Source organism: Mobula hypostoma, chromosome 2 (genome assembly GCF_963921235.1).
Source record: "Mobula hypostoma chromosome 2, sMobHyp1.1, whole genome shotgun sequence".
NCBI lineage: Eukaryota > Metazoa > Chordata > Chondrichthyes > Myliobatiformes > Myliobatidae > Mobula > Mobula hypostoma.
Window position 1 is genome coordinate 123,438,115 of NC_086098.1, and position 22,021 is coordinate 123,460,135.

Here is a 22,021-nt window from a genome sequence, read left to right on the forward strand (position 1 = left end):
CTTCCAAGGTAGTCACCACCTGATCCCTGCTCACAAACAAACTACCTGTCATTACCTAACTTCCAAGTCACCTTCAAAAGTCAGATACTGCTGTTTAAAACTAGTAGCATTAAGTCCAAATGAACTTTTCCTGTACTGCACTCAGTTACATTGGCCTGCAAGTTCCTACAAGCTAAGGTGATCAACCACTCCTTCCACCCATCAAAATTTAAAGAATATAGACACATTTTTTCAAGGTAGGCTCGCTTCCATTCTATACATAAAACAGTCACATAGCCCACAGACAGACACTCCTGACCCTGGGTAACAGCACTCCTTCAGAACTAATGCAAGAAACCCAGAGGACCCCACAGGAACAATAGAAACATAGAAAATAGGTGCAGGAGTAGGCCATTTGGCCCTTCGCGCCTGCACCGCCATTCAGTATGATCATGGCTGATCATCCAACTCAGAACCCTGTACCTGCTTTCTCTCCATACCCCCTGATCCCTGTAGCCACAAGGGCCTAACTCCCTCTTAAATATAGCCAAAGAACTGGCCTCAACTGTTTCCTGTGGCAGAGAATTCCACAGATTCACCACTCTCTGTGTGTGAAGTTTTTCCTCATCTCGGTCCTAAAAGGCTTCCCCTTTATCCTTAAATTGTGAGCCCTCGTTCTGGACTTCCCCAACATCGGGAACAATCTTCCTGCATCTAGCCTGTCCAATCCCCTTAGAATTTTATACGTTTCAATAAGATCCCCCCTCAATCTTCTGAATTCCAGAGAGTATAAGCCTAGTCAATCAAGTCTTTCTTCATATGAAAGTCCTGACATCTCAGGAATCAATCTGGTGAACCTTCTTTGTACTCCCTCTATGGCAAGAATGTCTTTCCTCAGATTAGGGGACCAAAACTGCACACTCCAGGTGTGGTCTCACCAAGGCCTTGTACAACTGCAGTAGAACCTCCCTGCTCCTGTACTCGAATCCTCTTGCTATGAATGCCAGCATACCATTCGCCTTTTTCACCGCCTGCTGTACGTGCATGCCCACTTTCAATGACTGGTGTATAATGACACCCAGGTCTCGTTGCACCTCCCCTTTTCCTAATCGGCCACCATTCAGATAACAATCTGTTTTCCTGTTCTTGCCACCAAAGTGGATAACTTCACATTTATCCACATTAAATTGCATCTGCCATGAATTTGCCCACTCACCTAACCTATCCAAGTCACCCTGCATCCTCTTAGCATCCTCCTCACAGCTAACACTGCCGCCCAGCTTTGTGTCATCCGCAAACTTGGAGATGCTACATTTAATTCCCTCGTCTAAATCATTAATATATATGGTAAACAACTGGGGTCCCAGCACTGAGCCTTGCAGTACCCCACTAGTCACTGCCTGCCATTCTGAAAAGGTCCCGTTTATTCCCACTCTTTGCTTCCTGTCTGCCAACCAATGCTCTATCCACATCAATACCATACCCCCAATACCATGTGCTTTAAGTTTGCACACTAATCTCCTGTGTGGGACCTTGTCAAAAGCCTTTTGAAAATCCAAATATACCACATCCACTGGTTCTCCCCTATCCACTCTAATAGTTACATCCTCTAAAAATTCTATGAGATTTGTCAGACATGATTTTCCTTTCACAAATCCATGCTGACTTTGTCCGATGATTTCACCGCTTTCCAAATGTGCTGTTATCACATCTTTGATAACTGACTCTAGCATTTTTCCCACCACCGATGTTAGGCTAACCGGTCTATAATTTCCCGGTTTCTCTCTCACTCCTTTTTTAAAAAGCGGGGTTACATTAGCCACCCTCCAATCCTCAGGAACTAGTCCAGAATCTAAAGAGTGTTGAAAAATTATCACTAATGCATCCACTATTTCTTGGCCTACTTCCTTAAGCACTCTGGCAGACCATCTGGCCCTGGGGATTTATCTGCCTTTAATCCCTTCAATTTACCTAACACCACTTCCCTACTAACATGCATTTCCCTCAGTTCCTCCATCTCACTAGACCCTCCGTCCCCTACTATTTACGGAAGATTATTTATGTCCTCCTTAGTGAAGACAGAACCAAAGTAGTTATTCAATTGGTCTGCCATGTCCTTGTTCCCCACGATCAATTCACCTGTTTCTGACTGTAAGGGACCTCCATTTGTCTTAACCAATCTTTTTCTCTTCACATATCTATAAAAGCTTTTACAGTCAGTTTTTATGTTCCCTGCCAGCTTTCTCTCAATCTTTTTTCCCTTTCCTAATTAAGCCCTTTGTCCTCCTCTGCTGAACTCTGAATTTCTCCCAATCCTCAGGTGTGCCACTTTTTCTGGCTAATTTGTATGTTTCTTCTTTGGACTTGATACTATCCCTAATTTCCCTTGTCAGCCACGGTTCACTACCTTCCCTGGTTTATTCTTTTGCCAAACTGGGATGAACAATTGTTGTAGTTCATCCATGCGATCTTTAAATGCTTGCCATTGCATATCCACCGTCAATCCTTTAAGTGTCATTTGCCAGTCTATCTTAGCTAATTCACGTCTCATACCTTCAAAGTTACCCTTCTTTAAGTTCAGAACCTTTGTTTCTGAATTAACTATGTCACCCTCCATCTTAATGAAGAATTCCACCATATTATGGTCACTCTTACCCAAGGGGCCTCTCACGACAAGATTGCTAATTAACCCTTCCTCATTGCTCAATACCCAGTTTAGAATAGCCTGCTCTCTAGTTGGTTCCTCAACATGTTGGTTCACAAAACCATCCCGCATACATTCCAAGAAATCCTCTTCCTCAGCACCCTTACCAATTTGGTTCACCCAATCAAGATTGAAGTCACCCATTATAACTGCTGTTCCTTTATTGCATGCATTTCTAATTTCCTGTTTAATGCTATCCCCAACCTCACTACTACTGTTAGGTGGCCTGTACACAACTCCCACCAGCGTTTTCTGCCCCTTAGTGTTATGCAGCTCTACCCATATCGATTCCACATCCTCCCGGCTAACGTCCTTCCTTTCTATTGCGTTAGTCTCCTCTCTAACCAGCAATGCTACCCCACCTCCTTTTCTTTCATGTCTATCCCTCCCGAATATTGAATATCCCTGAATGTTGAGCTCCCATCCTTGGTCACCCTGGAGCCATGTCTCTGTGATCCCAACTATATCATATTCATTAATAACAATCTGCACTTTTAATTCATCCACCTTGTTACAAATGCTCCCTGCATTGACACACAAAGCCTTCAGGCTCACTTTTACAACACTCTTAGCCCTTATACAATTATGTTGAAAAGTGGCCCTTTTTGATTTTTGCCCTGGATTTGCCTGCCTGCCACTTTTACTTTTAGTTTACTTAAAGGAAACCATTCCATTGTGTGCAGTGCACTGAATCAGACTACGCGACCTTCAAACGTTATCCAGTCCTGTGCGTTTTCAGATATCACAGTGTACACTAATTGTTTGCAGGAGAAGCAGGGATCAGTTCAGTCAGAGGGCAGGCAGCAAGACTTAACCTGCGCGCACTCATCAACTCCAGCTGGCCAAGCGCAACACGCCCACCTGTGTGCGAGAGAGTCGGGCATGACATGAAGAAATAGAACTGTAAATCAATTCAGCTGTACCCATCCAGGTATCATATCACAACTCTGGCATGGCAAAATACCTTTGTGGCGAGGGAAAGCCTGAGGAGTCACCAGTCAGGAGGCAAAGTGATTGGGGGGAGGGGTGTAGAAACCTCAGAGAGGGACATAGTGCAATGCAAGGATCTATCTAATGGTGCATTAGACCACATTAAAAGGAAGATTTAACTGGTTGTCCCATTGCAGAAAGGAAGTGGTGGGTTTGGAGAAGGCACAGAAGATTACCAGGATGAGAGAGTATTAACAACAATCAGAGTTGGGTTATTTTCTCTAGAGTGTCAAGGTCTGAGGGGAGACATGATAGATGTTTATAAAATTATGAGAGGCGCAGACAGGATAGAAATCGGGATCGTTTTCTCAGGGTAAAAATGTTGAATACTAGAGGGCATAGCTTTGAGGTGAGAGGTCTTAAATTCAGAGGATGTACATGGCAAGACTTTTACTTCCCCCATACACATGTACAGTGGTACGGACTGACAGGGGTGCGGGCCGACAGGGGGTGCGGGCTGACAGGGGTAGTGGTGGAAGCAGAAGTAATGGTGCTCAAGAGGCTTTTAGATAGAACATGAATATCCAGGGTATGGGGGCATGGTACACATGCAGGCAGAAGGGATTCAGTTTAACTTGGTACCAAACTCAGTATAGATGCCATTGGCAATAGGGCACATTCCTGAGCTCCTACATTCTACAAGCAATTAACCAGAATGGTGTAGGATCCTGGTTGGGGGCTTTGCATGCGGTTTTGCTCTTACCTGAGGAGAATGGTCTGGCTACAGAAGGAGTGTGGTGAGGGTTTACTGAACTGATTCCCATTAATAGCAAGAGAGGAATCAAGTTAAGTAGGTCTGTACTCATTGGAGTACAGAAAAATGGGACTAGATACACCTGACATGGGAAGGTGTTCCAAACTGCAGGACAGCCTAGAACCAGGGATCACAGCTTTAAGGGAACTGAGTGGATCATTTAGGACAGAGACTAGGAGAAATTTCTTCACCCAGAGCATGGTAAACCTGTGGAATTTTCCACCACAGAAAGCAGTGAAGACCAAGACATACAAAATTTTCAAAGATTAGTTAGACACAATTGTTAATGCTAAAGGTGTCAAGAATCATGGAGAGAAGACGAGAACAAGGTACTGAAGAAACCAACCTGCCATGAGTGGGTTGAACAGAAGAGTAGGCTGAAAGGCTGAATGGCCTATTCCTGCCCTATTTTATAGATCCCCTGTTTCTGACAGGGCAGGTGCTATGGTGTGGCAGAGCAAGACACTGGTGGAAGCTATGTTCGTCATTTCTTTTTTTTAAAAAAGGGAGTGTCCTGATATCTTTAACATCCAACACACATCGACAGTAAAACTGAATACACTCTTGAGAGACTGGTTTAAACACCAACATACTCCAGGGAGGACCCTATTAATACCAACACTCTGCTGAGGGCTCCCATAAGCACTGACATTCTCCTTGGGAGACCATGCAAATATGGACGCATTCCCAGGGAGACACTGTATGCAAAATGGAAAGATGACACAAATAGATTGATTGCACTTTATAACTATTACATGGAATCTCACAATACTGCCCCAACTCCACTCAGTATGGCAATAGTTTTTGATTTCTCTTCTGAGAGGCTGAATTTTACCTGCTGCTTGACATTCCTTGTTGTAGCAGCTCTCCTTCTGAGGTGCTGTTTCTAGGCTGTCCATTCACTCGGTCTCCGGTAGCCCTGGCTTCAGGCCTCAGCTCCCTCAGCAGTGTAAGTTGCCTCTTTCCCTGAGCCCTCACTCACTGGGTCCAGGTCAAGCTGCCCAGTAAGACAGTGGGCAGGTGAAGCAGGTCCACAGGCTCCTGAGGGAAGGGCAGCTCTAGTGTGGGTTGTAAGAGGCTAGCTCGCATTCCTTGGAGATGACGATCCATTCCAGATGTTTGAACACACAAATCCAACCTCACTCCAAACAAGATAGAATAAACCTATTGCAGGTCTACGGAAGTGTAACCTCCTCCTTCCCCCCAAGTAGTCAGTCCACACTCAACACCACAAATCTCACCATACGAGGGATCATGCTGTGTACAAACTCAGCACTTCTTAGGGTACAGCTAGTAGAGCCACTGCTCCAGAAACCCAGGTTCAATCCTGGCCTCCATTGGTGCCTCCATCTCTTCTCTCCCGCACCCCCCCCCCCGGTGTGTAGCTCTCGCCCGTCCCCGTGCGTGCGCGTCTCCCATCTCCGTGCGTGTGTCTCTGTGGAGATTGGACATTCTCCCAGTGTGGCCTTCCCCCAGGTGCATGGTTTCCTCTCCCATTTTCCAAATGCATGCAGGTTGGTAGAGTAATTTGGCCTGAGTGTGTAGGTGAGTGCTAGCGTGTAGTGAAGTTATAATAGGATTAGGGTAAATAGGTGTTTGATGGTCAGCAGAGACTCAGGGCAACCAAGGGCCTGTTTCCATGTTGTATGATCTACAAATTACAACATTTCTGAAGCAGTTCCCTGTCTGTAAGGTGCTGTGGGAATATCCAAATGATGTACGGAAAAGTAACAATTCCTTTCTTCCCATCTCTGTCCCTGCTTACCCTCTCGCTCTTCAGGCTTCCAGCTCTTCTTGGCAACTTCCGCCAAGGCTCCAATCCCCAGTCCAACAGCCAAACCTGTTCACAGAGAAGTGAGAATGAGCAGCCAGCAAGATAGCCCAACTCCATCACCCCACCCTGCCCTGGATATGACATTACAGGGAACATCCACCAGCAGACCTCTGAACCACAACCCACCTTCCCGCCCCCGAGTCTCATCATGGTATTGCAGGGACAGCCAGCACCATCAGGACCAAAACAAAATCCTGATCCACTGAGTTGCTTCAGACAGCATCAGGAGGAAAATAGTCGATTACTCAGGTCAAGATCTTCCATATGATCTAAATGAGTCGAGGGATGCCAGAATGAAGAGGAGCGGGGAAGTGGTGTGGAAAATGATAAGAGAACTGGAAGTGATGGGTGGAGGCAACAAAAAGCAGAGGTTCTGAAACTGGATAGGAGAGCAATTAGAGCATGGAGTCAAATAAGGGAGGTGGGACAGCAGATGGCAACAGTAAGGAGGGACCCAGTGGGAGGAGTGTGTGGGTGATGGACGGATGGAATAGGTGGAAAAGAGGTAAGAACAGGGTGATCAAGGGCTGGGAGACGGGGATGGTTGTGTGGAGGAGGAACCGGTTAGATCAGAAGGAGAGAGAGAGCGAGAGAGAGAGACAGACAGACAGAAAGAAGACAGGGGGGTGAGGAACCCATCAGGACCAGTCTCAGCGTATAACATCTTACTTATGAAGCTAATAGGTTTTAGTGAGTCATATGAATGAGTGGATCTCTGACAGTTCTGCGCTCCCTCTGTGCTCTACCACAGGGTCATCCTTGAATCAAACAAGCCAGAAAAGCAAATTTGGAACAAGTCATCTCCCCATCAGTTATGAGGTGTACTCCTATAATCTGGACACATTCTTGTAGGCAAGTATGTTGGAAGCTTGTGGGGGGGGGGGGGGGAGTGTAGCACCGACAGAACAACAAAGATAAAGTTGTTCTATAAGAGTCACACGTTTTAGAAGAGCGGAGATGGAACTGGCCATCAGTGACTACAGAAAAACAATCGATGGCAAATTTGTTATTAACAGACCCTTCTTTATGATCTACACATTTTTTCACCATTTCATTTCAAGTTGGGAAATTTGGTTGTCCCCACCTCCCCCCATCTCACCACCAGCACCCCCTCCGTATCCGAGACAAGCGGAATAAAGCATTCAGAGACTGTTCTGAGATAAACTCAACAAGTGCATCTGGAGATTCCAAAGCTTGGATTAAGATGGAAATCCAGCAGACCAAGATAACCTAACAAGTAGAGAAACAGAGGAACGTCGGACCTCACAGCAGCCTGAAACCTGATTCTCCCCTTTTACAGAAGATTATGCACCTTTCAGGCCCCCCTACTGGTTTACTCAGAGAGGCTACTCTATGAAAGATCCAAACTCACGCCATGGCCTCCTGACCACAACCAACCCCACCCCCATGTTTGTTACAGTGGTTCCCCAGCTGGCGTTAATTCCAATTTGCCATACAAAAATTAGCACTGCTTCTCCTGTGTTCATACTAAGCTGATTTTTCACAGCTTCTGTGTCATTTACTTTGTAAATAAACCTTTCCTTAAAAAGTACTGGAGAAAGGTGTTGAATGGGTCTCTCTGATCCATCCACAGATAGTGAAGTATCAGCATCTGCAAGCAGTATCATCAGTGAGAGATTCAGGAAAGGAACATTTGTACCACAGAAGTGCCAGGCAAAGACCATCCCCAACACAAGAGAGTAATAATATACCAAAGGTATAGAATGACATTCATCACTAAATCCCTCACAATCAACTGTCTGGTGAAGGTCGTTGCTGCTTCAACTGGCCAGCCATGAACACTGTGGCTACAAAAGTATTCTGCAGTGTGCAACTCTTCTCCAAAACCTTTCCACCAACAATGCTCAATCAGGAGCAGGATGGAATACTCTCCATTTCCCTGGATATGTGCAGGTCCAACAGCTTTCAACAATATCCTGAGCAAAGCGACTCTATGAACAACACCCCATCCACTGCTCTAATCATTCATTCATTCCCTCAAGTTCAAGTTTACTGTTGTCATGAGCATACTTACACAGGGTATAAATGCCAGGAAAATTGGCTTCATGAAGCAACACATTACATTACAGAATGAGGACAAATACAGTTAACTTAACATAAATTATACATGATTACACAAGTGCAAATTAAACCTAATGACACTCGTGGAAGATTGAGAGCGAGAGAGACCAGTCTGAAGTAGTGTTAAGGTTTCTAACAACATACATCAAAGTTGCTGGTGAACGCAGCAGGCCAGGCAGCATCTGTAGGAAGCGGTACCATCGACGTTTCAGGCCGAGACCCTTCGTCAGGACTAACTGAAGGAAGAGTGAGTAAGGGATTTGAAAGTTGGAGGGGGAGGGGGAGATCCAAAATGATAGGAGAAGACAGGAGGGGGAGGGATAGAGCCAAGAGCTGGACAGGTGATAGGCAAAAGGGGATACGAGAGGATCATGGGACAGGAGGTCCGGGAAGAAAGACAAGGGCGGGGGGGGGGACCCAGAGGATGGGCAAGAGGTATATTCAGAGGGACAGAGGGAGAAAAAGGAGAGTGAGAGAAAGAATGTGTGTATAAAAATAAGTAACAGATGGGGTACGAGGGGGAGGTGGGGCCTTAGCAGAAGTTAGAGAAGTCGATGTTCATGCCATCAGGTTGGAGGCTACCCAGACGGACTATAAGGTGTTGTTCCTCCAACCTGAGTGTGGCTTCATCTTTACAGTAGAGGAGGCCGTGGATAGACATGTCAGAATGGGAATGGGATGTGGAATTAAAATGTGTGGCCACTGGGAGATCCTGCTTTCTCTGGCGGACAGAGCGTAGATGTTCAGCAAAGCGGTCTCCCAGTCTGCGTCGGGTCTCACCAATATATAAAAGGCCACATCGGGAGCACCGGACACAGTATATCACCCCAGTCGACTCACAGGTGAAGTGATGCCTCACCTGGAAGGATTGTTTGAGGCTCTGAATGGTGGTAAGGGAGGAAGTGTAAGGGCATGTGTAGCACTTGTTCCGCTTACATGGATAAGTGCCAGGAGGGAGATCAGTGGGGAGGGATGGGGGGGACGAATGGACAAGGGAGTTGTGTAAGGAGCGATCCCTGCGTAATGCAGAGAGAGGGGGGGAGGGAAAGATGTGCTTAGTGGTGGGATCCCGTTGGAGGTGGCGGAAGTTACGGAGAATAATATGTTGGACCCGGAGGCTGGTGGGGTGTTAGGTGAGGACCAGGGGAACCCTATTCCTAGTGGGGTGGCGGGAGGATGGAGTGAGAGCAGATGTACGTGAAATGGGGGAGATACGTTTAAGAGCAGAGTTGATAGTGGAGGAAGGGAAGCCCCTTTCTTTAAAAAAGGAAGACATCTCCCTCGTCCTAGAATGAAAAGCCTCATCCTGAGAGCAGATGCGGCGGAGACGGAGGAATTGCGAGAAGGGGATGGCGTTTTTGCAAGAGACAGGGTGAGAAGAGGAATAGTCCAGATAGCTGTGAGAGTCAGTAGGCTTATAGTAGACATCAGTGGATAAGCTGCCTCCAGAGACAGAGACAGAAATATCTAGAAAGGGGAGGGAGGTGTCGGAAGTGGACCAGGTAAACTTGAGGGCAGGGTGAAAGTCGGAGGCAAAGTTAATAAAGTCAACGAGTTCTGCATGCGTGCAGGAAGCAGCGCCAATGCAGTCGTCAATGTAGCGAAGGAAAAGTGGGGGACAGATACCAGAATAGGCACGGAACATAGATAGACCCGATGCAGACTGGGAGACCGCTTTGCTGAACATCTACGCTCTGTCCACCAGAGAAAGCAGGATCTCCCAGTGGCCACACATTTTAATTCCACATCCCATTCCCATTCTGACATGTCTATCCACGGCCTCCTCTACTGTAAAGATGAAGCCACACTCAGGTTGGAGGAACAACACCTTATATTCCGTCTGGGTAGCCTCCAACCTGATGGCATGAACATCGACTTCTCTAACTTCCGCTAAGGCCCCACCTCCCCCTCGTACCCCATCTGTTACTCATTTTTATGCACACATTCTTTCTCTCACTCTCCTTTTTCTCCCTCTGAATATACCTCTTGCCCATCCTCTGGGTTCCCCCCCCCGCCCTTGTCTTTCTTCCCGGACCTCCTGTCCCATGATCCTCTCGTATCCCCTTTTGCCTATCACCTGTCCAGCTCTTGGCTCTATCCCTACCCCTCCTGTCTTCTCCTATCATTCTGGATCTCCCCCTCCCCCTCCCACTTTCAAATCCCTTACTCACTCTTCCTTCAGTTAGTCCTGACGAAGGGTCTCGGCCTGAAACGTCGACTGCACCTCTTCCTATAGATGCTGCTTGGCCTGCTGCGTTCACCAGCAACTTTGATGTGTGTTGCTTGAATTTCCAGCATCTGCAGAATTCCTGTTGTTTGCGTTTAAAGCCACTACTCCCTTACAATTTAGTAAGCAGCTACCATCCAGCATACATTGCCTGAAAAGGCAAGTGGGTGGCTTTCGAAGATAGTGAAGACAGTTGGACAGGGATGTAAACAGAAAAAGGTTTAGAGGGACATGGGCCAATACAAGCAAACAGTACTAGCTCTGTTAGTCATCTTGGTTGGCATGGAGGAATTGGAAAGGGCCTGCTGGCTTGTTTCTGTGCTGTATAGCTCCATGAATCTACTATTAAAGGGATTAAAAACTTGAAAAATTAGCAGGGTCACAGCAGTCAACAATTACATGAACAGCTCTTCCAAACATGCAAAGCCAGGTCAAAAGGCCATTTCAAGTTTCTAGCATCTGCAAGTTCTTTTAAAATTTCACTTACAGATGAAATATAATATTACCATTCGCGCAGAAACATAATTGAAAGGGCAGGACTAATAACTCAACATTCCAGGACAAGGAACTAAGTTTCATGCATGGCTGGAGATGTAAAAGGAGGAGACATTGCAATCTTGAGTTAAGAAATATTGTGGTGTTGAGGAAATACACCATCAGTGGGCACTTTATTAGGTACATGCTCATTAATGCAAATATCTAATCAACCAATCATGTGGCAGCAACTCAATGCATAACAGCATGCAGGCATGCAAGAGGTTCAGTTCTTGTTCAGGCCAAACATCAGAATGGGGAAGAAATGTGATCCAAGAGATCCTGACCATTGAATGGTTGTTGGTGCCAGACAAGGTGGTATGACTATTTCAGAAACTGCAAATCTCCTAGGATTTCCACACACAATAGTCTCTAGAGTTTAGAGAGAAGGGTGCAATAAACAAAAAAAAACATCTAATTAGCAGCAGTTCTGTGGGCAAAAACACTTCGTTAATGAGAGAGTCGGGAGAATAGCCAGACTGGTTCAAGCTGACAGGAGGGCGACAGTAACTCAAATACCACGCGATACAACAGCGGTGTGCAGAACAGCGTCTCTGAACACACAACACATCGAACCTTGAAGTAGATCGGCTACAGCACACTGGGTTCCATTCCTGTTACATATAAAGCGACTACTGAGTGTATGTCTTAGAAAGCTCTTTAAAATGTGGTTATATGCATGCACAGACCTAAAAAAATTAATAATATTTGCTCTACGTCTCATAACAGTGAACTGAATTGACTGTATTACTTACATCCTTCATATACACCAGTAAAAATCCATATGTTATGTCTCCGAATAAATGTGCAATTTATAGTAATTTATAATAAATAGTACGTACCACAGGACAGACAATATAACACAGAAATACAATTGTATCAGCATGAATTAATCAGTCTGATGGCCTGGTGGAAGAAGCTGTCCCTGAGCCTGCTGGTCCTGGCTTTTATGCTGCGGTACCGTTTCCCAGATGGTAGCAGTTGGAACAGTTTGTGGTTGGGGTGACTCGGGTCTCCAGTGATCCTTCAGGCCCTTTTTACATACCTATCTTTGTAAATGTCCTGAACAGTGAGAAGTTCACATCTACAGATGTGCTGGGCTGTCTGCACCACTCTCTGCAGAGTCCTGCGATTGAGGGAAGTACAGTTCCCATACCAGGCAGTGATGCAGCCAATCAGAGTGTGCCACTGTAGAAAGTTCTTAGGACTTGGGGGCCTATACCAAACTTCCTCAACCTTCTGAGGTAGAGGCGCTGTTGTGCCTTTTTCACCACACAGCCAGTACATACAGACCACATGAGATCCTCAGTGATGTTTACACCAAGGAACCTAAAGTTATTCACTCTCTCAACCCCAGATCCATTGATGTCAATAGGGGTTAGCCTGTCTCCACTCCTGCTGTACATCACAACCAGCTCCTTTGTTTTTGTGACATTGAGGGAGAGGTTGTTTTCTTGACACCACTGTGCCTGGGTGATGACTTCTTCTCTGTAAACTGCCTCATTATTATTTGAGATTAGGCCAGTGTAGTGTCGTCAGCAAAGTTAATTAGCAGATTGGAGCTGTGGGTGGCGACACAGTCATGGATATACAGAGAGTAAAGGAGGAGGCTTAAGACACAGACCTGGGGGGACTCCTGTGTTGAGGGTCAGAGGGACACAGGTGAGGGAGCTCACTCTCACCACCTGCCAGCGATCTGACAGGAAGTCCAGGATCCAGCTACACAAGGCAGGGTGAAGGCTGAGGTCTCTGAGCTTCTTGTCGAGCATGGAGGGAATTATGGTGTTGAATGCTGAACTGTAGTCCAAGAACAGCATTCTCACATGGAAGCAGATATGGAGACAAATAAGCTCATCAGTCAGGGCATTCAGTATAGGAGTTGGGACATGATGTTGCAGATGTACATGGAGGGTGGAGCTTAGAAGACGAAGGCTCAAAAGGTAGGAAATTGAGTGGGCACGCAGTCGGCAGGGACTGGGTGAGCCAAAGGGCCTATATCCGTGCTGTATTGCTTCACGATTCTAAATCACAGAGAGGTTCTGATTGTAGTAGTAAACAATTTCTAGTTGCCCAATATTAACTGAAATCACCTTAGTATTAAAAGATTAGAGGGATGGAATTTTTAAAGTGCATCTAGAAGAGCTCTTTGAGTCAGTACATAGATAGCCCTGCTAGAGAATGGACGGCATTAGACCCAAGGAATGTAGCTGGGAATGTGGCTAAAGTGTCAACATGAGACAATTTTGAAGATAGTTTAAAATATCTTTAGGACTGTTATGGAAAAGGGCAAGGATGGTCTGAAAACTAAAATCCTGAACTGGTATTAGGCCAATTTTAGTAACATATGGGAAACTGGTTTTCATTAACCAGGACACAATAATAGAGAGAAAAGAAGTAAAAGGGTTATGGTACAGCTCTGAGTATTACATGTAGTCCTGGTTTATAACCCTTAAGGACACAATTGCACTAGAGAGGATGCAGAAGACATTGGCCAAGATAGAGTGTTTCAGTTATGGAGGAGAAAATGGACAGACTGGGGTCATCTCATTGGAGTGGAAGTAGCTAAGGACGGACCTAACAGAGTTATACAAAATTATGAGGGGCACAGATAGGGTTGATAGAAAGAAACTGTTGCTCAGAGCAGGCATGTCAGAAAACTAGAAGGCATAGGTTTCGAGTAAGGTTAAACGTTGTAACCTTTAACAATTACAACACTAGGAGCCCAAGGAAGAACATTTTTCATCCAGAAGACGAACACACTGCCTGAGGATATGGTGGAAGCAAAGACTCTTTTATAACATTTAAGGACCTTGACAAGCACTTAAATTGCCAAGGCACTAGAGACAGAGAAAGTAATGGAAAATACATTACAATCAATGGGCAGAAGGTGGGTAGAAGAGCCTATTTCTCAACTGCTTTGACTCAATGACACTCCAAGTATAAAATATAAAAAGCAAAGGCCAGGCATTTCATTCTATTTTAATTCTGGATCAGATCCAAAATTTTACAAGTCCCTACCATTCTCTTGGCCCAACAATTAAATGAAAACTGACCACAGGGACTTCTTTGACTGACATTAAGCTAGATCAAAAACAAAGAACAATATGCCAGATAAAGAAAAACAGAAAGGAACAGACAGTATTTACCTCCAAAACTGGCCAGTCGACCAATCCTTGTGGATGGAACCTTCCGCTCCCGTGCCCGCTCACTCAGCTGGGAAAACAAAATGGACTGTGAGCAGAGAGTGGAGTGGGGGGGGGGGCCTCCCATTTCATTAGACCCTTGCTGTACTTCAGCAAGTGGAGATTAGTTTCTGCTATACTGTAGGTAACAAAAAAAAATCTATGTGTGCACAGCAAGCAAACAACCTGCTGAAGAAATTAGCGGGTTGAGCAGCATCTGTGGAGGATGCAGGATCAATGTTTGGGATAAATTCCTGCACCTGAAATCCCTTCACGTCTCACAGAAAAGTACAGCACAGAACAGGCCCTTCAGCCCATCCGGTCCATGCCAAACCATTGAGACAGCCTACCCCTATTGATCTGAACCGGGACCACAGCCCTCCACACCCCCACCACCCACTGTGCATAGCAAGACCCCACTACAGCAAAGTAATGATGCCACAGGTTTTGAATCTTGGTTGAGATACAATCAAAGAACACTGATGTTCTTACTTGGAGACAATGGAACTTGTGTTCACCCAACTCATCCAGAATGCTGCTTTTCTGATAGCCCTGCACGGGCAGCTTTGGCATGAATTTCACATACTCTTACAACACAGGCTGTTAGGTCCATCAAGTCTATGCATATGGAACAACAGTGCAGGCTATTATCTAAATGGTTCAAACGTCAGAAGCGCAGAGGGACTTAGGAGTCCTTGCGCAAGACTCCTAGAAGGTTAAATTACAGATTGAGTCTGCGGTAAAGGCGGCATTCATTTGAAGAGAAACAGAAGATAAAAACAAGAGATAACGCTGAGGCTTTATAAGACACTAGTCAGGCCGCATTTGGAGTATTGTCAACAGTTCTGGGCCCCATATCTCAGAAAAGACATGTTTCTATTGGAGTGGGTCCAGAGGAGGTTAACAAGGATGATTCCAGGAATGAAGGGGTTAACATATGAGGAGCGTTTGGAATTTAGAAGAATGCTGGGGGATCTCATTGAAACCTACTGAATTTTGAAAGGACTAGATAAGGTTAATTGAAAGGATGTTTCCTATAGTGTGGGTGTCCAGCACTAGAGGGCACAGCCTCAAAATTGAAGGGCAACCCTTTTTGGCCAGAGAGTAATGAATCTTTACCACCGAGAGCTGGGGATGCCAAGACCATGGATATATTTAAAGTGATATTGCATAGCTTCCTGATCGGTCAGGGCATCAAAGGTTATGGCAAGAAAGCAGAAGTAGGATCCGGGATCAGCCATGGTGGAATGGCAGAGCAAACTTGATGGGCTGAATGGCCTAATTCACTTCTATATCTTATGGTCTTATGCAGCTCTCAGAGAAAATCCTATTAACCCTATTCCCCCAGTAATTTCACCATCATCTACTCCCTCTCACCACTCTCCCAATTCTACTGCCACCCACCAACGCTAGGGTCAATTTACACTGGTCAATTAATCTAAAGCATCTTTTGGATGGAGGAGGAAACCAGAGCACTCTGGGAAAACCTACACAGACACGGGGAGAACGAGTAAACTCACACAGACATTACCTGCTGTCAAGATTGAATTGGAGTCATTCAAGATACACCACAAAGTGTATAGTTGGGCTTGGACAGCACAGTTCCCCATTGGGTCACAGCACCAACAGTAGAGACCCAAAGGATTTTGTGTTTAGAGAGAAGATCGGTGCCAAACCCAGTATGCTCCCATTTCCCAAGTTTCAGTACAATGGCATGGCTTAAAGACACAACCCTCCTAGATTACTACACGTGACTGGTATAAACAGACATCAGGAATGTAGCAAGTGCACAAAGACCGGGAAGAGAGATTCACACATACCAACTGATTATATCACAGTCTGGTATGGAGCCTCCAATGCACAGGATCACAATAGCCTGTCGAGGGTTGTAGACTCAACCAACTCCATCATGGGCACAGGCTACCCCTCCATCAAGGAAATCTTCAAGAGGCAGTGCCTCAAGAAGGCAGCATCTGTCACTAAGGACCCTAACCATCTAGGACATGCCCTCTTCTCATTACTACCACTGTGGAGCCTGCAGATATTTCTAGAGAAATTTCTTCTCTCAGAGGGCTGTGAATCCATACAATTCTCTACCTCAAAGACTGTGGAAGCTGGATCATTAAAAATTATTTGAAGTGGAAGTATATACATTTTGACAGGTTAAGGAACTGACGGCTATGGGGAACCAGCTATGGTGGGGCAGGCTTATGTGGCCATTCCTGCACCTGTTTTTTCATGTTCTTGTATAGCTCATTGGAGAGGCTTCCCAAAACTGTCAGTAGACAATGTCTAAATGTAAGATTCACAGTGTTTATTCAACGCTTTCCTGAATCTACTCCAGAATCCCACCCGTTGACATAAAGTTGCAATTTATCCTTAATGTAATCTTTTCTCTCTCAACAATTGGACCTTCGATCCTGGACTGCTTCAGTTCCAGATACAATACAGAATACGATTTCACATTACACACCACGACTTGCCAATGCCTACTTCTACCAATGACTCATTTGGATTACTTCCTTATGACAACATGGACTACTTGATCCACATTACAACATCAGCTCCCAAAAAAACATACCCTCCAGTCCGGTTTCCCATTTTAGGAATGAGACAGAAAATTTCTTATACCATGTACTCCTGCAACTTCACGTTCTCACACAGCCCTCAATACCTTCCAGATTCCACCACTCACCTGCACTAGGACCCATTAACCTACCAACCAGTCCTGATGAAGAGTGGTTGAAACTGCTATTTTCCTCCATAGACGCTGCCTGACCCGCAGCGTTCCTGTGTAGGCGCGGATGTGTGCACAAATGATTGCGGGCGTGTATGCGTGCGCATGTGTGTATTAACCTACTAACCCACAAGGTCACAGGAAAACAAAGAAAGTCCATCAGTCAGGATTGAAGTCTGTGAAGCTGTGAGGCAACAGCATCAACTGTAGTCCCAGTACGCTGGAGACATTGTCATCCCTCTACTATGTTACCTTGCTCCTGATCTCTGATAACTTTAAGGACCTCAAAGGTTGCTGTTTATTCTCCTACACTCCAAGGAATAAAAACCTAGCCTCACCCGCCTCTCCCTATAACTCAGGCCCTCTATTCTTGAGAACATCTTTAAATCTTCTACACTTCTTCCATTTAACCTCATCTTTGCTACAAGATGGTGACAGACTGATCCAGACGATGAGGGCATTCTTTTTATTGTACTTACTAAAGTTCAGCCTTTCCTGCTCCAAGAAATCAACCTTGTTCTCTCTCTAGCTTTCGCAGGAGCGCTGGCAGAATTCAGATTACAAGTTGGGACAGGACAACTTTCTCACCTGTGAGAACTTTCTCACAAGCTGTCAAAGCAAGTGTTTGAGGCAGGATCATTAACAACACTTCAAAGGCACTTGGACAGGCACATGGATAGGAAAGATTTAGTTGGATATGGACTAAATGCAGGCAAATGGAACTAGCTGAGATTGGTATCCCGATCAGGATCCACCAGTTGGGCTAAAGGTTATGTTTTTTTGCCATATGATTGACTCCAGACCGTGCCCACACACACAAACCCAGGCAATATACCAACATGTGTGCAATATCACCTGCACTCATGCGCAAATCACAGTGGTATCCCCCACATACACTCAAACACTACCTCGTGCAGAGGCAAACCCTAGCAACACCCATAGATACATCTGCATGCACTGTGGCACAGCTGCTCGAAATGCTGTCACAGTGTTAGACTCCTGGTACTGTGTGCTCTCTGCATGTTCTCCACGACTAGGTGTGTTTCTTCCATGTGTTCCTGTATCCATCCACACTCCACAGACATGCAAGTTGCAACATTAATTGGTTGCTATAAATTGATCTTAATGTTCAAATGGATGATGGTATGGGGATGGGTGGGCGGGTGAAGAGTAAGGGAGGGGGATGGTTGAGGAAGCTCTTCTAAAAATATGGGGAAAATGAAAAAAATGATCAACATAAACGAGTCTGAGCAGTGAGCCAAAAGGCACGTACATCTGTGTCACACACACACCTACATCAATAGCATTCCGCATGGCATCTCCCATCCCTGTGAACCCATTACACTACCTTACTTACTTTTCCGCACTACTTAATTAACTTTTTATGTACATTTCTGTTTGTAATTTATAGTATTTTTATTATGTATAACAACGTGCTCCTGCCATAAAACAACAAATTTCATGACAAATGCCAGTGTTATCAAGCCTGATTCATCTCTAATAAAGGCCAGCAAGAGAGGCACACTGTAGCAGCTGCTGCAACAGTCAGACTGCGCAGTCACTGCAAAACCCAAGTCTAGAATTACACCCTCCCTGTCATCCCAAAGGTAGCCATGGAACGCAAACATCAAGTTTCTTTAAATAGTAATCCAGCTCTAGTGTGGCAAAGGCTGTGGTGGGTTGGGGAAGGGGTAAGAGTGAGGAGATGGAAGAAGAGTAACCTACCATTTGTCTGTAGGGCTTGTCTGCTGGGCTTACTTTAGCCTCTCGAGCCTTGTCAATGTCCTCTGCAGTCAGGCCGCTAACGGAGCGGTGGTCTTGGTGGAAGAACCGTATTTGGGCCGCGGATGAGAAAGGACGGCTCGGCTGCCCAAAGTGCTGACCTTCCTTCCCAGGGGAGGAGAGGTCAAAGACCGCAGGGTTACCCATCGCCTGGCATTGCTGGTTATCCGTGGCCAAGTCTGGTGCCTTTGAGTCCGAGGCCTTGCTGGAAAGGTCAAACTTAGAAGAGAAATCCTCTTCGGTTTCTGCGAAGTTTTTCCACTGTGACCCAGTGTCCTGGAAAAGAGACCATACCAACAAGTTAGTGGCCAACTTCAAGCAGGAATTTAGTGCCAGCCAGTGCCCATGGAGAAAACATACCTGATACAACACAGTCACACTTTTACCCCAGCAGTCAATAATAACTGGGAGATTATCCACAACGGAATATTCCCCACTTACTTGGATGAGTACAGCTCCAACACTATCTACAAAAAAGCAGCCAAATGATTGGCTCCTTATCAACCATTCCAAGCATTCTCCATCTCTGGCGCACAAAAATGTCTACCAACTACAAAATGCATTGCGGTCGCTTGCCCAAATTCATGATCTCCACTGCTGCAAGGGCAAAGGAGGATGTGAACAGGACCACCACCACCTGCAGGTTCCCCTCCCTCCCCCATGCCATCCCAACTTGGAAATGGAGAGCTGATCCTGCATTGTCAGTGGTCTAAATCCCTGGAGCTCCCTCCCCAACAGCATTGAGGAAGCATTCACCAGAAGGACCACAACAGTTCAATAAGAGCTCACCTCCAACTTCTCAAGGGGCAGAGAGGGATGGGAAATAAATGCTGGCCTTGGTAATGATTCCTCGCTACAGTAAATCGACGATCGGTTTTATTAGTACCTGCTTCTTGCCCACCGCTGTGTTGATGACGTCCTCAGCAGATGCCTGCCAGTCTCTGGCCACAGCCATTGCTTCACTGCCCAACACCTTGGCACGCAGCTGTGTGGCCTGTGTCTCCACAATGGCTTGGCTCAGTTTCGCTAGGCCCCTTGCCAACATGACAACATCACCTGCCATCTTCAGCCTTCTCTCCACCCCTCAACTGCGGAAACACAAGACGCAAACCAAACAGTTAAAGCAGAGGCCACCTCACCAAACCAGGGAAGGCACACTAATATAAAAACTCATTCACCCCAGACATACCAAAACCTTCATCCACAAGCAATAAAGGGATAGCAGGCACAGCAACTTACCCACCACCCTTTGCTGCTGGCCCATTCCCTTATGCTAAACACTCATTCTCATTTACTCAGAAGTTCAATGTTCTGAACCCAGTGGGACAGAGACCAATCTGACCTTCCTCTTCCTAACCCAGTGTTTCACATTCAACTTCTCCATCCCATCAGCCACTGCTCATATGCAGGCTTAATCTGGAATGTGTGGCCAAGCTCAATGTGCTTAGGGGCCTCTGGGTTGACTGGGCTGTGGTGGGGGGGGGAGGGGGAGAAAAGAGAAGAATTATGGCAGTTGGAAAGGAGGTGCAAAATGTCTAAATCATTGGGACTGGGCTATGTACAAACTCCTTTCTCCTTCCCCATGCCAATCGCTCAATAGCTCACCCTCTCCATTTCCCCTTCCCCATCTTCACATTCCTCACTCAAATTGTCCTTTAGCAACCTTGCACCCCATCCCCAGACTGAGGCAGGGACTCCATAACTTCTACAAAGCATCTTACCACAACCCGGCCCAGAATTGCCCTTTGAAGCCCTTACTAATCAGGAACTGTTTTAAATATATCTAACAACTTGGCTATCTTTGACAACGAATTCCACAGATTCAACAGCACCCCCCCCCGCCCAAAGAAAATTCCTCCTCATCTCTGCTCTAAAGCGACATCCTTCTAATCTGAGGCTGTGCCCAAATAACCAGATTCTGTAACACCTGTAGCCCTGCAGAGGTAGGCAGATCTTCTGCAGACAATAGAATTGTCCCCTAGGCCCAGCTGTTGGCTTTTCCTGAAGATCAGAGGAGACAACAGCCCACCCAAGCCATCAGATCTGAGCTTGGCAATTGGCCTAAAGCACCCAACACATTTGTGGTCACAAGCAGCACCCTTGCCTCTGTCAGAGGTCAGGTTCAGCTCTAACCAGTGGCTGAGCACAAAATCCAGCTAACACTTCACAGCAGTACCAAGAGAGTACAGCTACATTGGGAGAGGCTGAATGAGTTCTTCCATCCACATCTTCAGAACTCAACCTTCCAGATGAGTTGTTGAACCAAGGCTCTGTCAGTCCGTTCAAATTGCAAGGGATAAATTGTAAACTAGTGAATTAGTTTATTAATATCATCCAAATCCCTGTACAGTGAAAAAAATGATTTTGCATATCATCCATACAGATCATTTAATCACATTAGTACATCAAAAAATATAGAATAAATTTGTTCCATTACAGATAAAATACAGTACATGCAATATAGAATAAATTTTTCCATTACAGCTAAAGTACAGTGCAGGCAATAATGTCACAGTGAGGTAAAAAGAGTCCATCATAGAATATTAGGGGACCATTCGATTCTCATAACAATGGGATTTGTGTCCTTGAACCCGGTGGTACATTAATTCAGGCTTTTGCATCTTCTGCCCAATATCTGAGATTGTGGTGGTAGGGGGGAGCTTTGAGACTTTTCTCCTGTGTTGAGGACCAGTATCTCTCCCTCATTTAACAACACTAAAAATACATTATTCAGAGTGACAGAGTGGAGCAGTTCATCCAGCTGCCACCTCCCAGCTCTGGTGACCCGTTCAATCCCGATGTCCAGTGCTGCTCTCCCAGTGACTTCTGGGAGCTCCAGTATCCCAAAGACACATAGGTCTTGAGATTACTGGCAACTGTAAATTGCTGTTAGTGTGTAGGTGAATTGTAGAATCCGGACAGAGTTGAAGGGAACATGGGAAGAATAAAATGAGATTACAGATTCCACCCTTCCCCCCAGATTAGAACATCCGACCCACTGCATGCAAACCTCGTAGATATGAACATTTGGGAGACTGGCAGGATGGAGTTGCAGGATGCTGCAGACCACAGACACCCACTCCCATCTGGGAACTCCGATCACGGTCACATTTCTGACTTGCAAACCATTTGGGTTATGAACTGATCTCAAGAACAGACCCCTGCCATTACCTGGTGAGGACCTGTAATATAGGAATAGTGTTTGATGGTCAGCAT

General features: G+C 45.7%; 1 protein-coding gene across 3 annotated transcripts in view; it reads right to left on the minus strand.

Annotated features, from left to right (window-relative positions):
* Positions 1 to 22,021, minus strand: part of coq8aa (coenzyme Q8A, genome duplicate a) — a 54,255-nt gene that overhangs the window by 25,761 nt on the left and 6,473 nt on the right. For all 3 annotated transcript variants that reach the window (XM_063040595.1, XM_063040594.1, XM_063040596.1), the window contains exons 2-5: positions 19,692 to 19,893; positions 18,749 to 19,081; positions 14,251 to 14,317; positions 6,193 to 6,267 (exon numbers count right to left, since the gene is read on the minus strand). In XM_063040595.1, coding sequence (XP_062896665.1) covers positions 6,193 to 6,267; positions 14,251 to 14,317; positions 18,749 to 19,081; positions 19,692 to 19,868 — 652 coding nt within the window. In that variant the 5' untranslated portion in view covers positions 19,869 to 19,893. The remainder of the gene's footprint in view (positions 1 to 6,192; positions 6,268 to 14,250; positions 14,318 to 18,748; positions 19,082 to 19,691; positions 19,894 to 22,021) is intronic.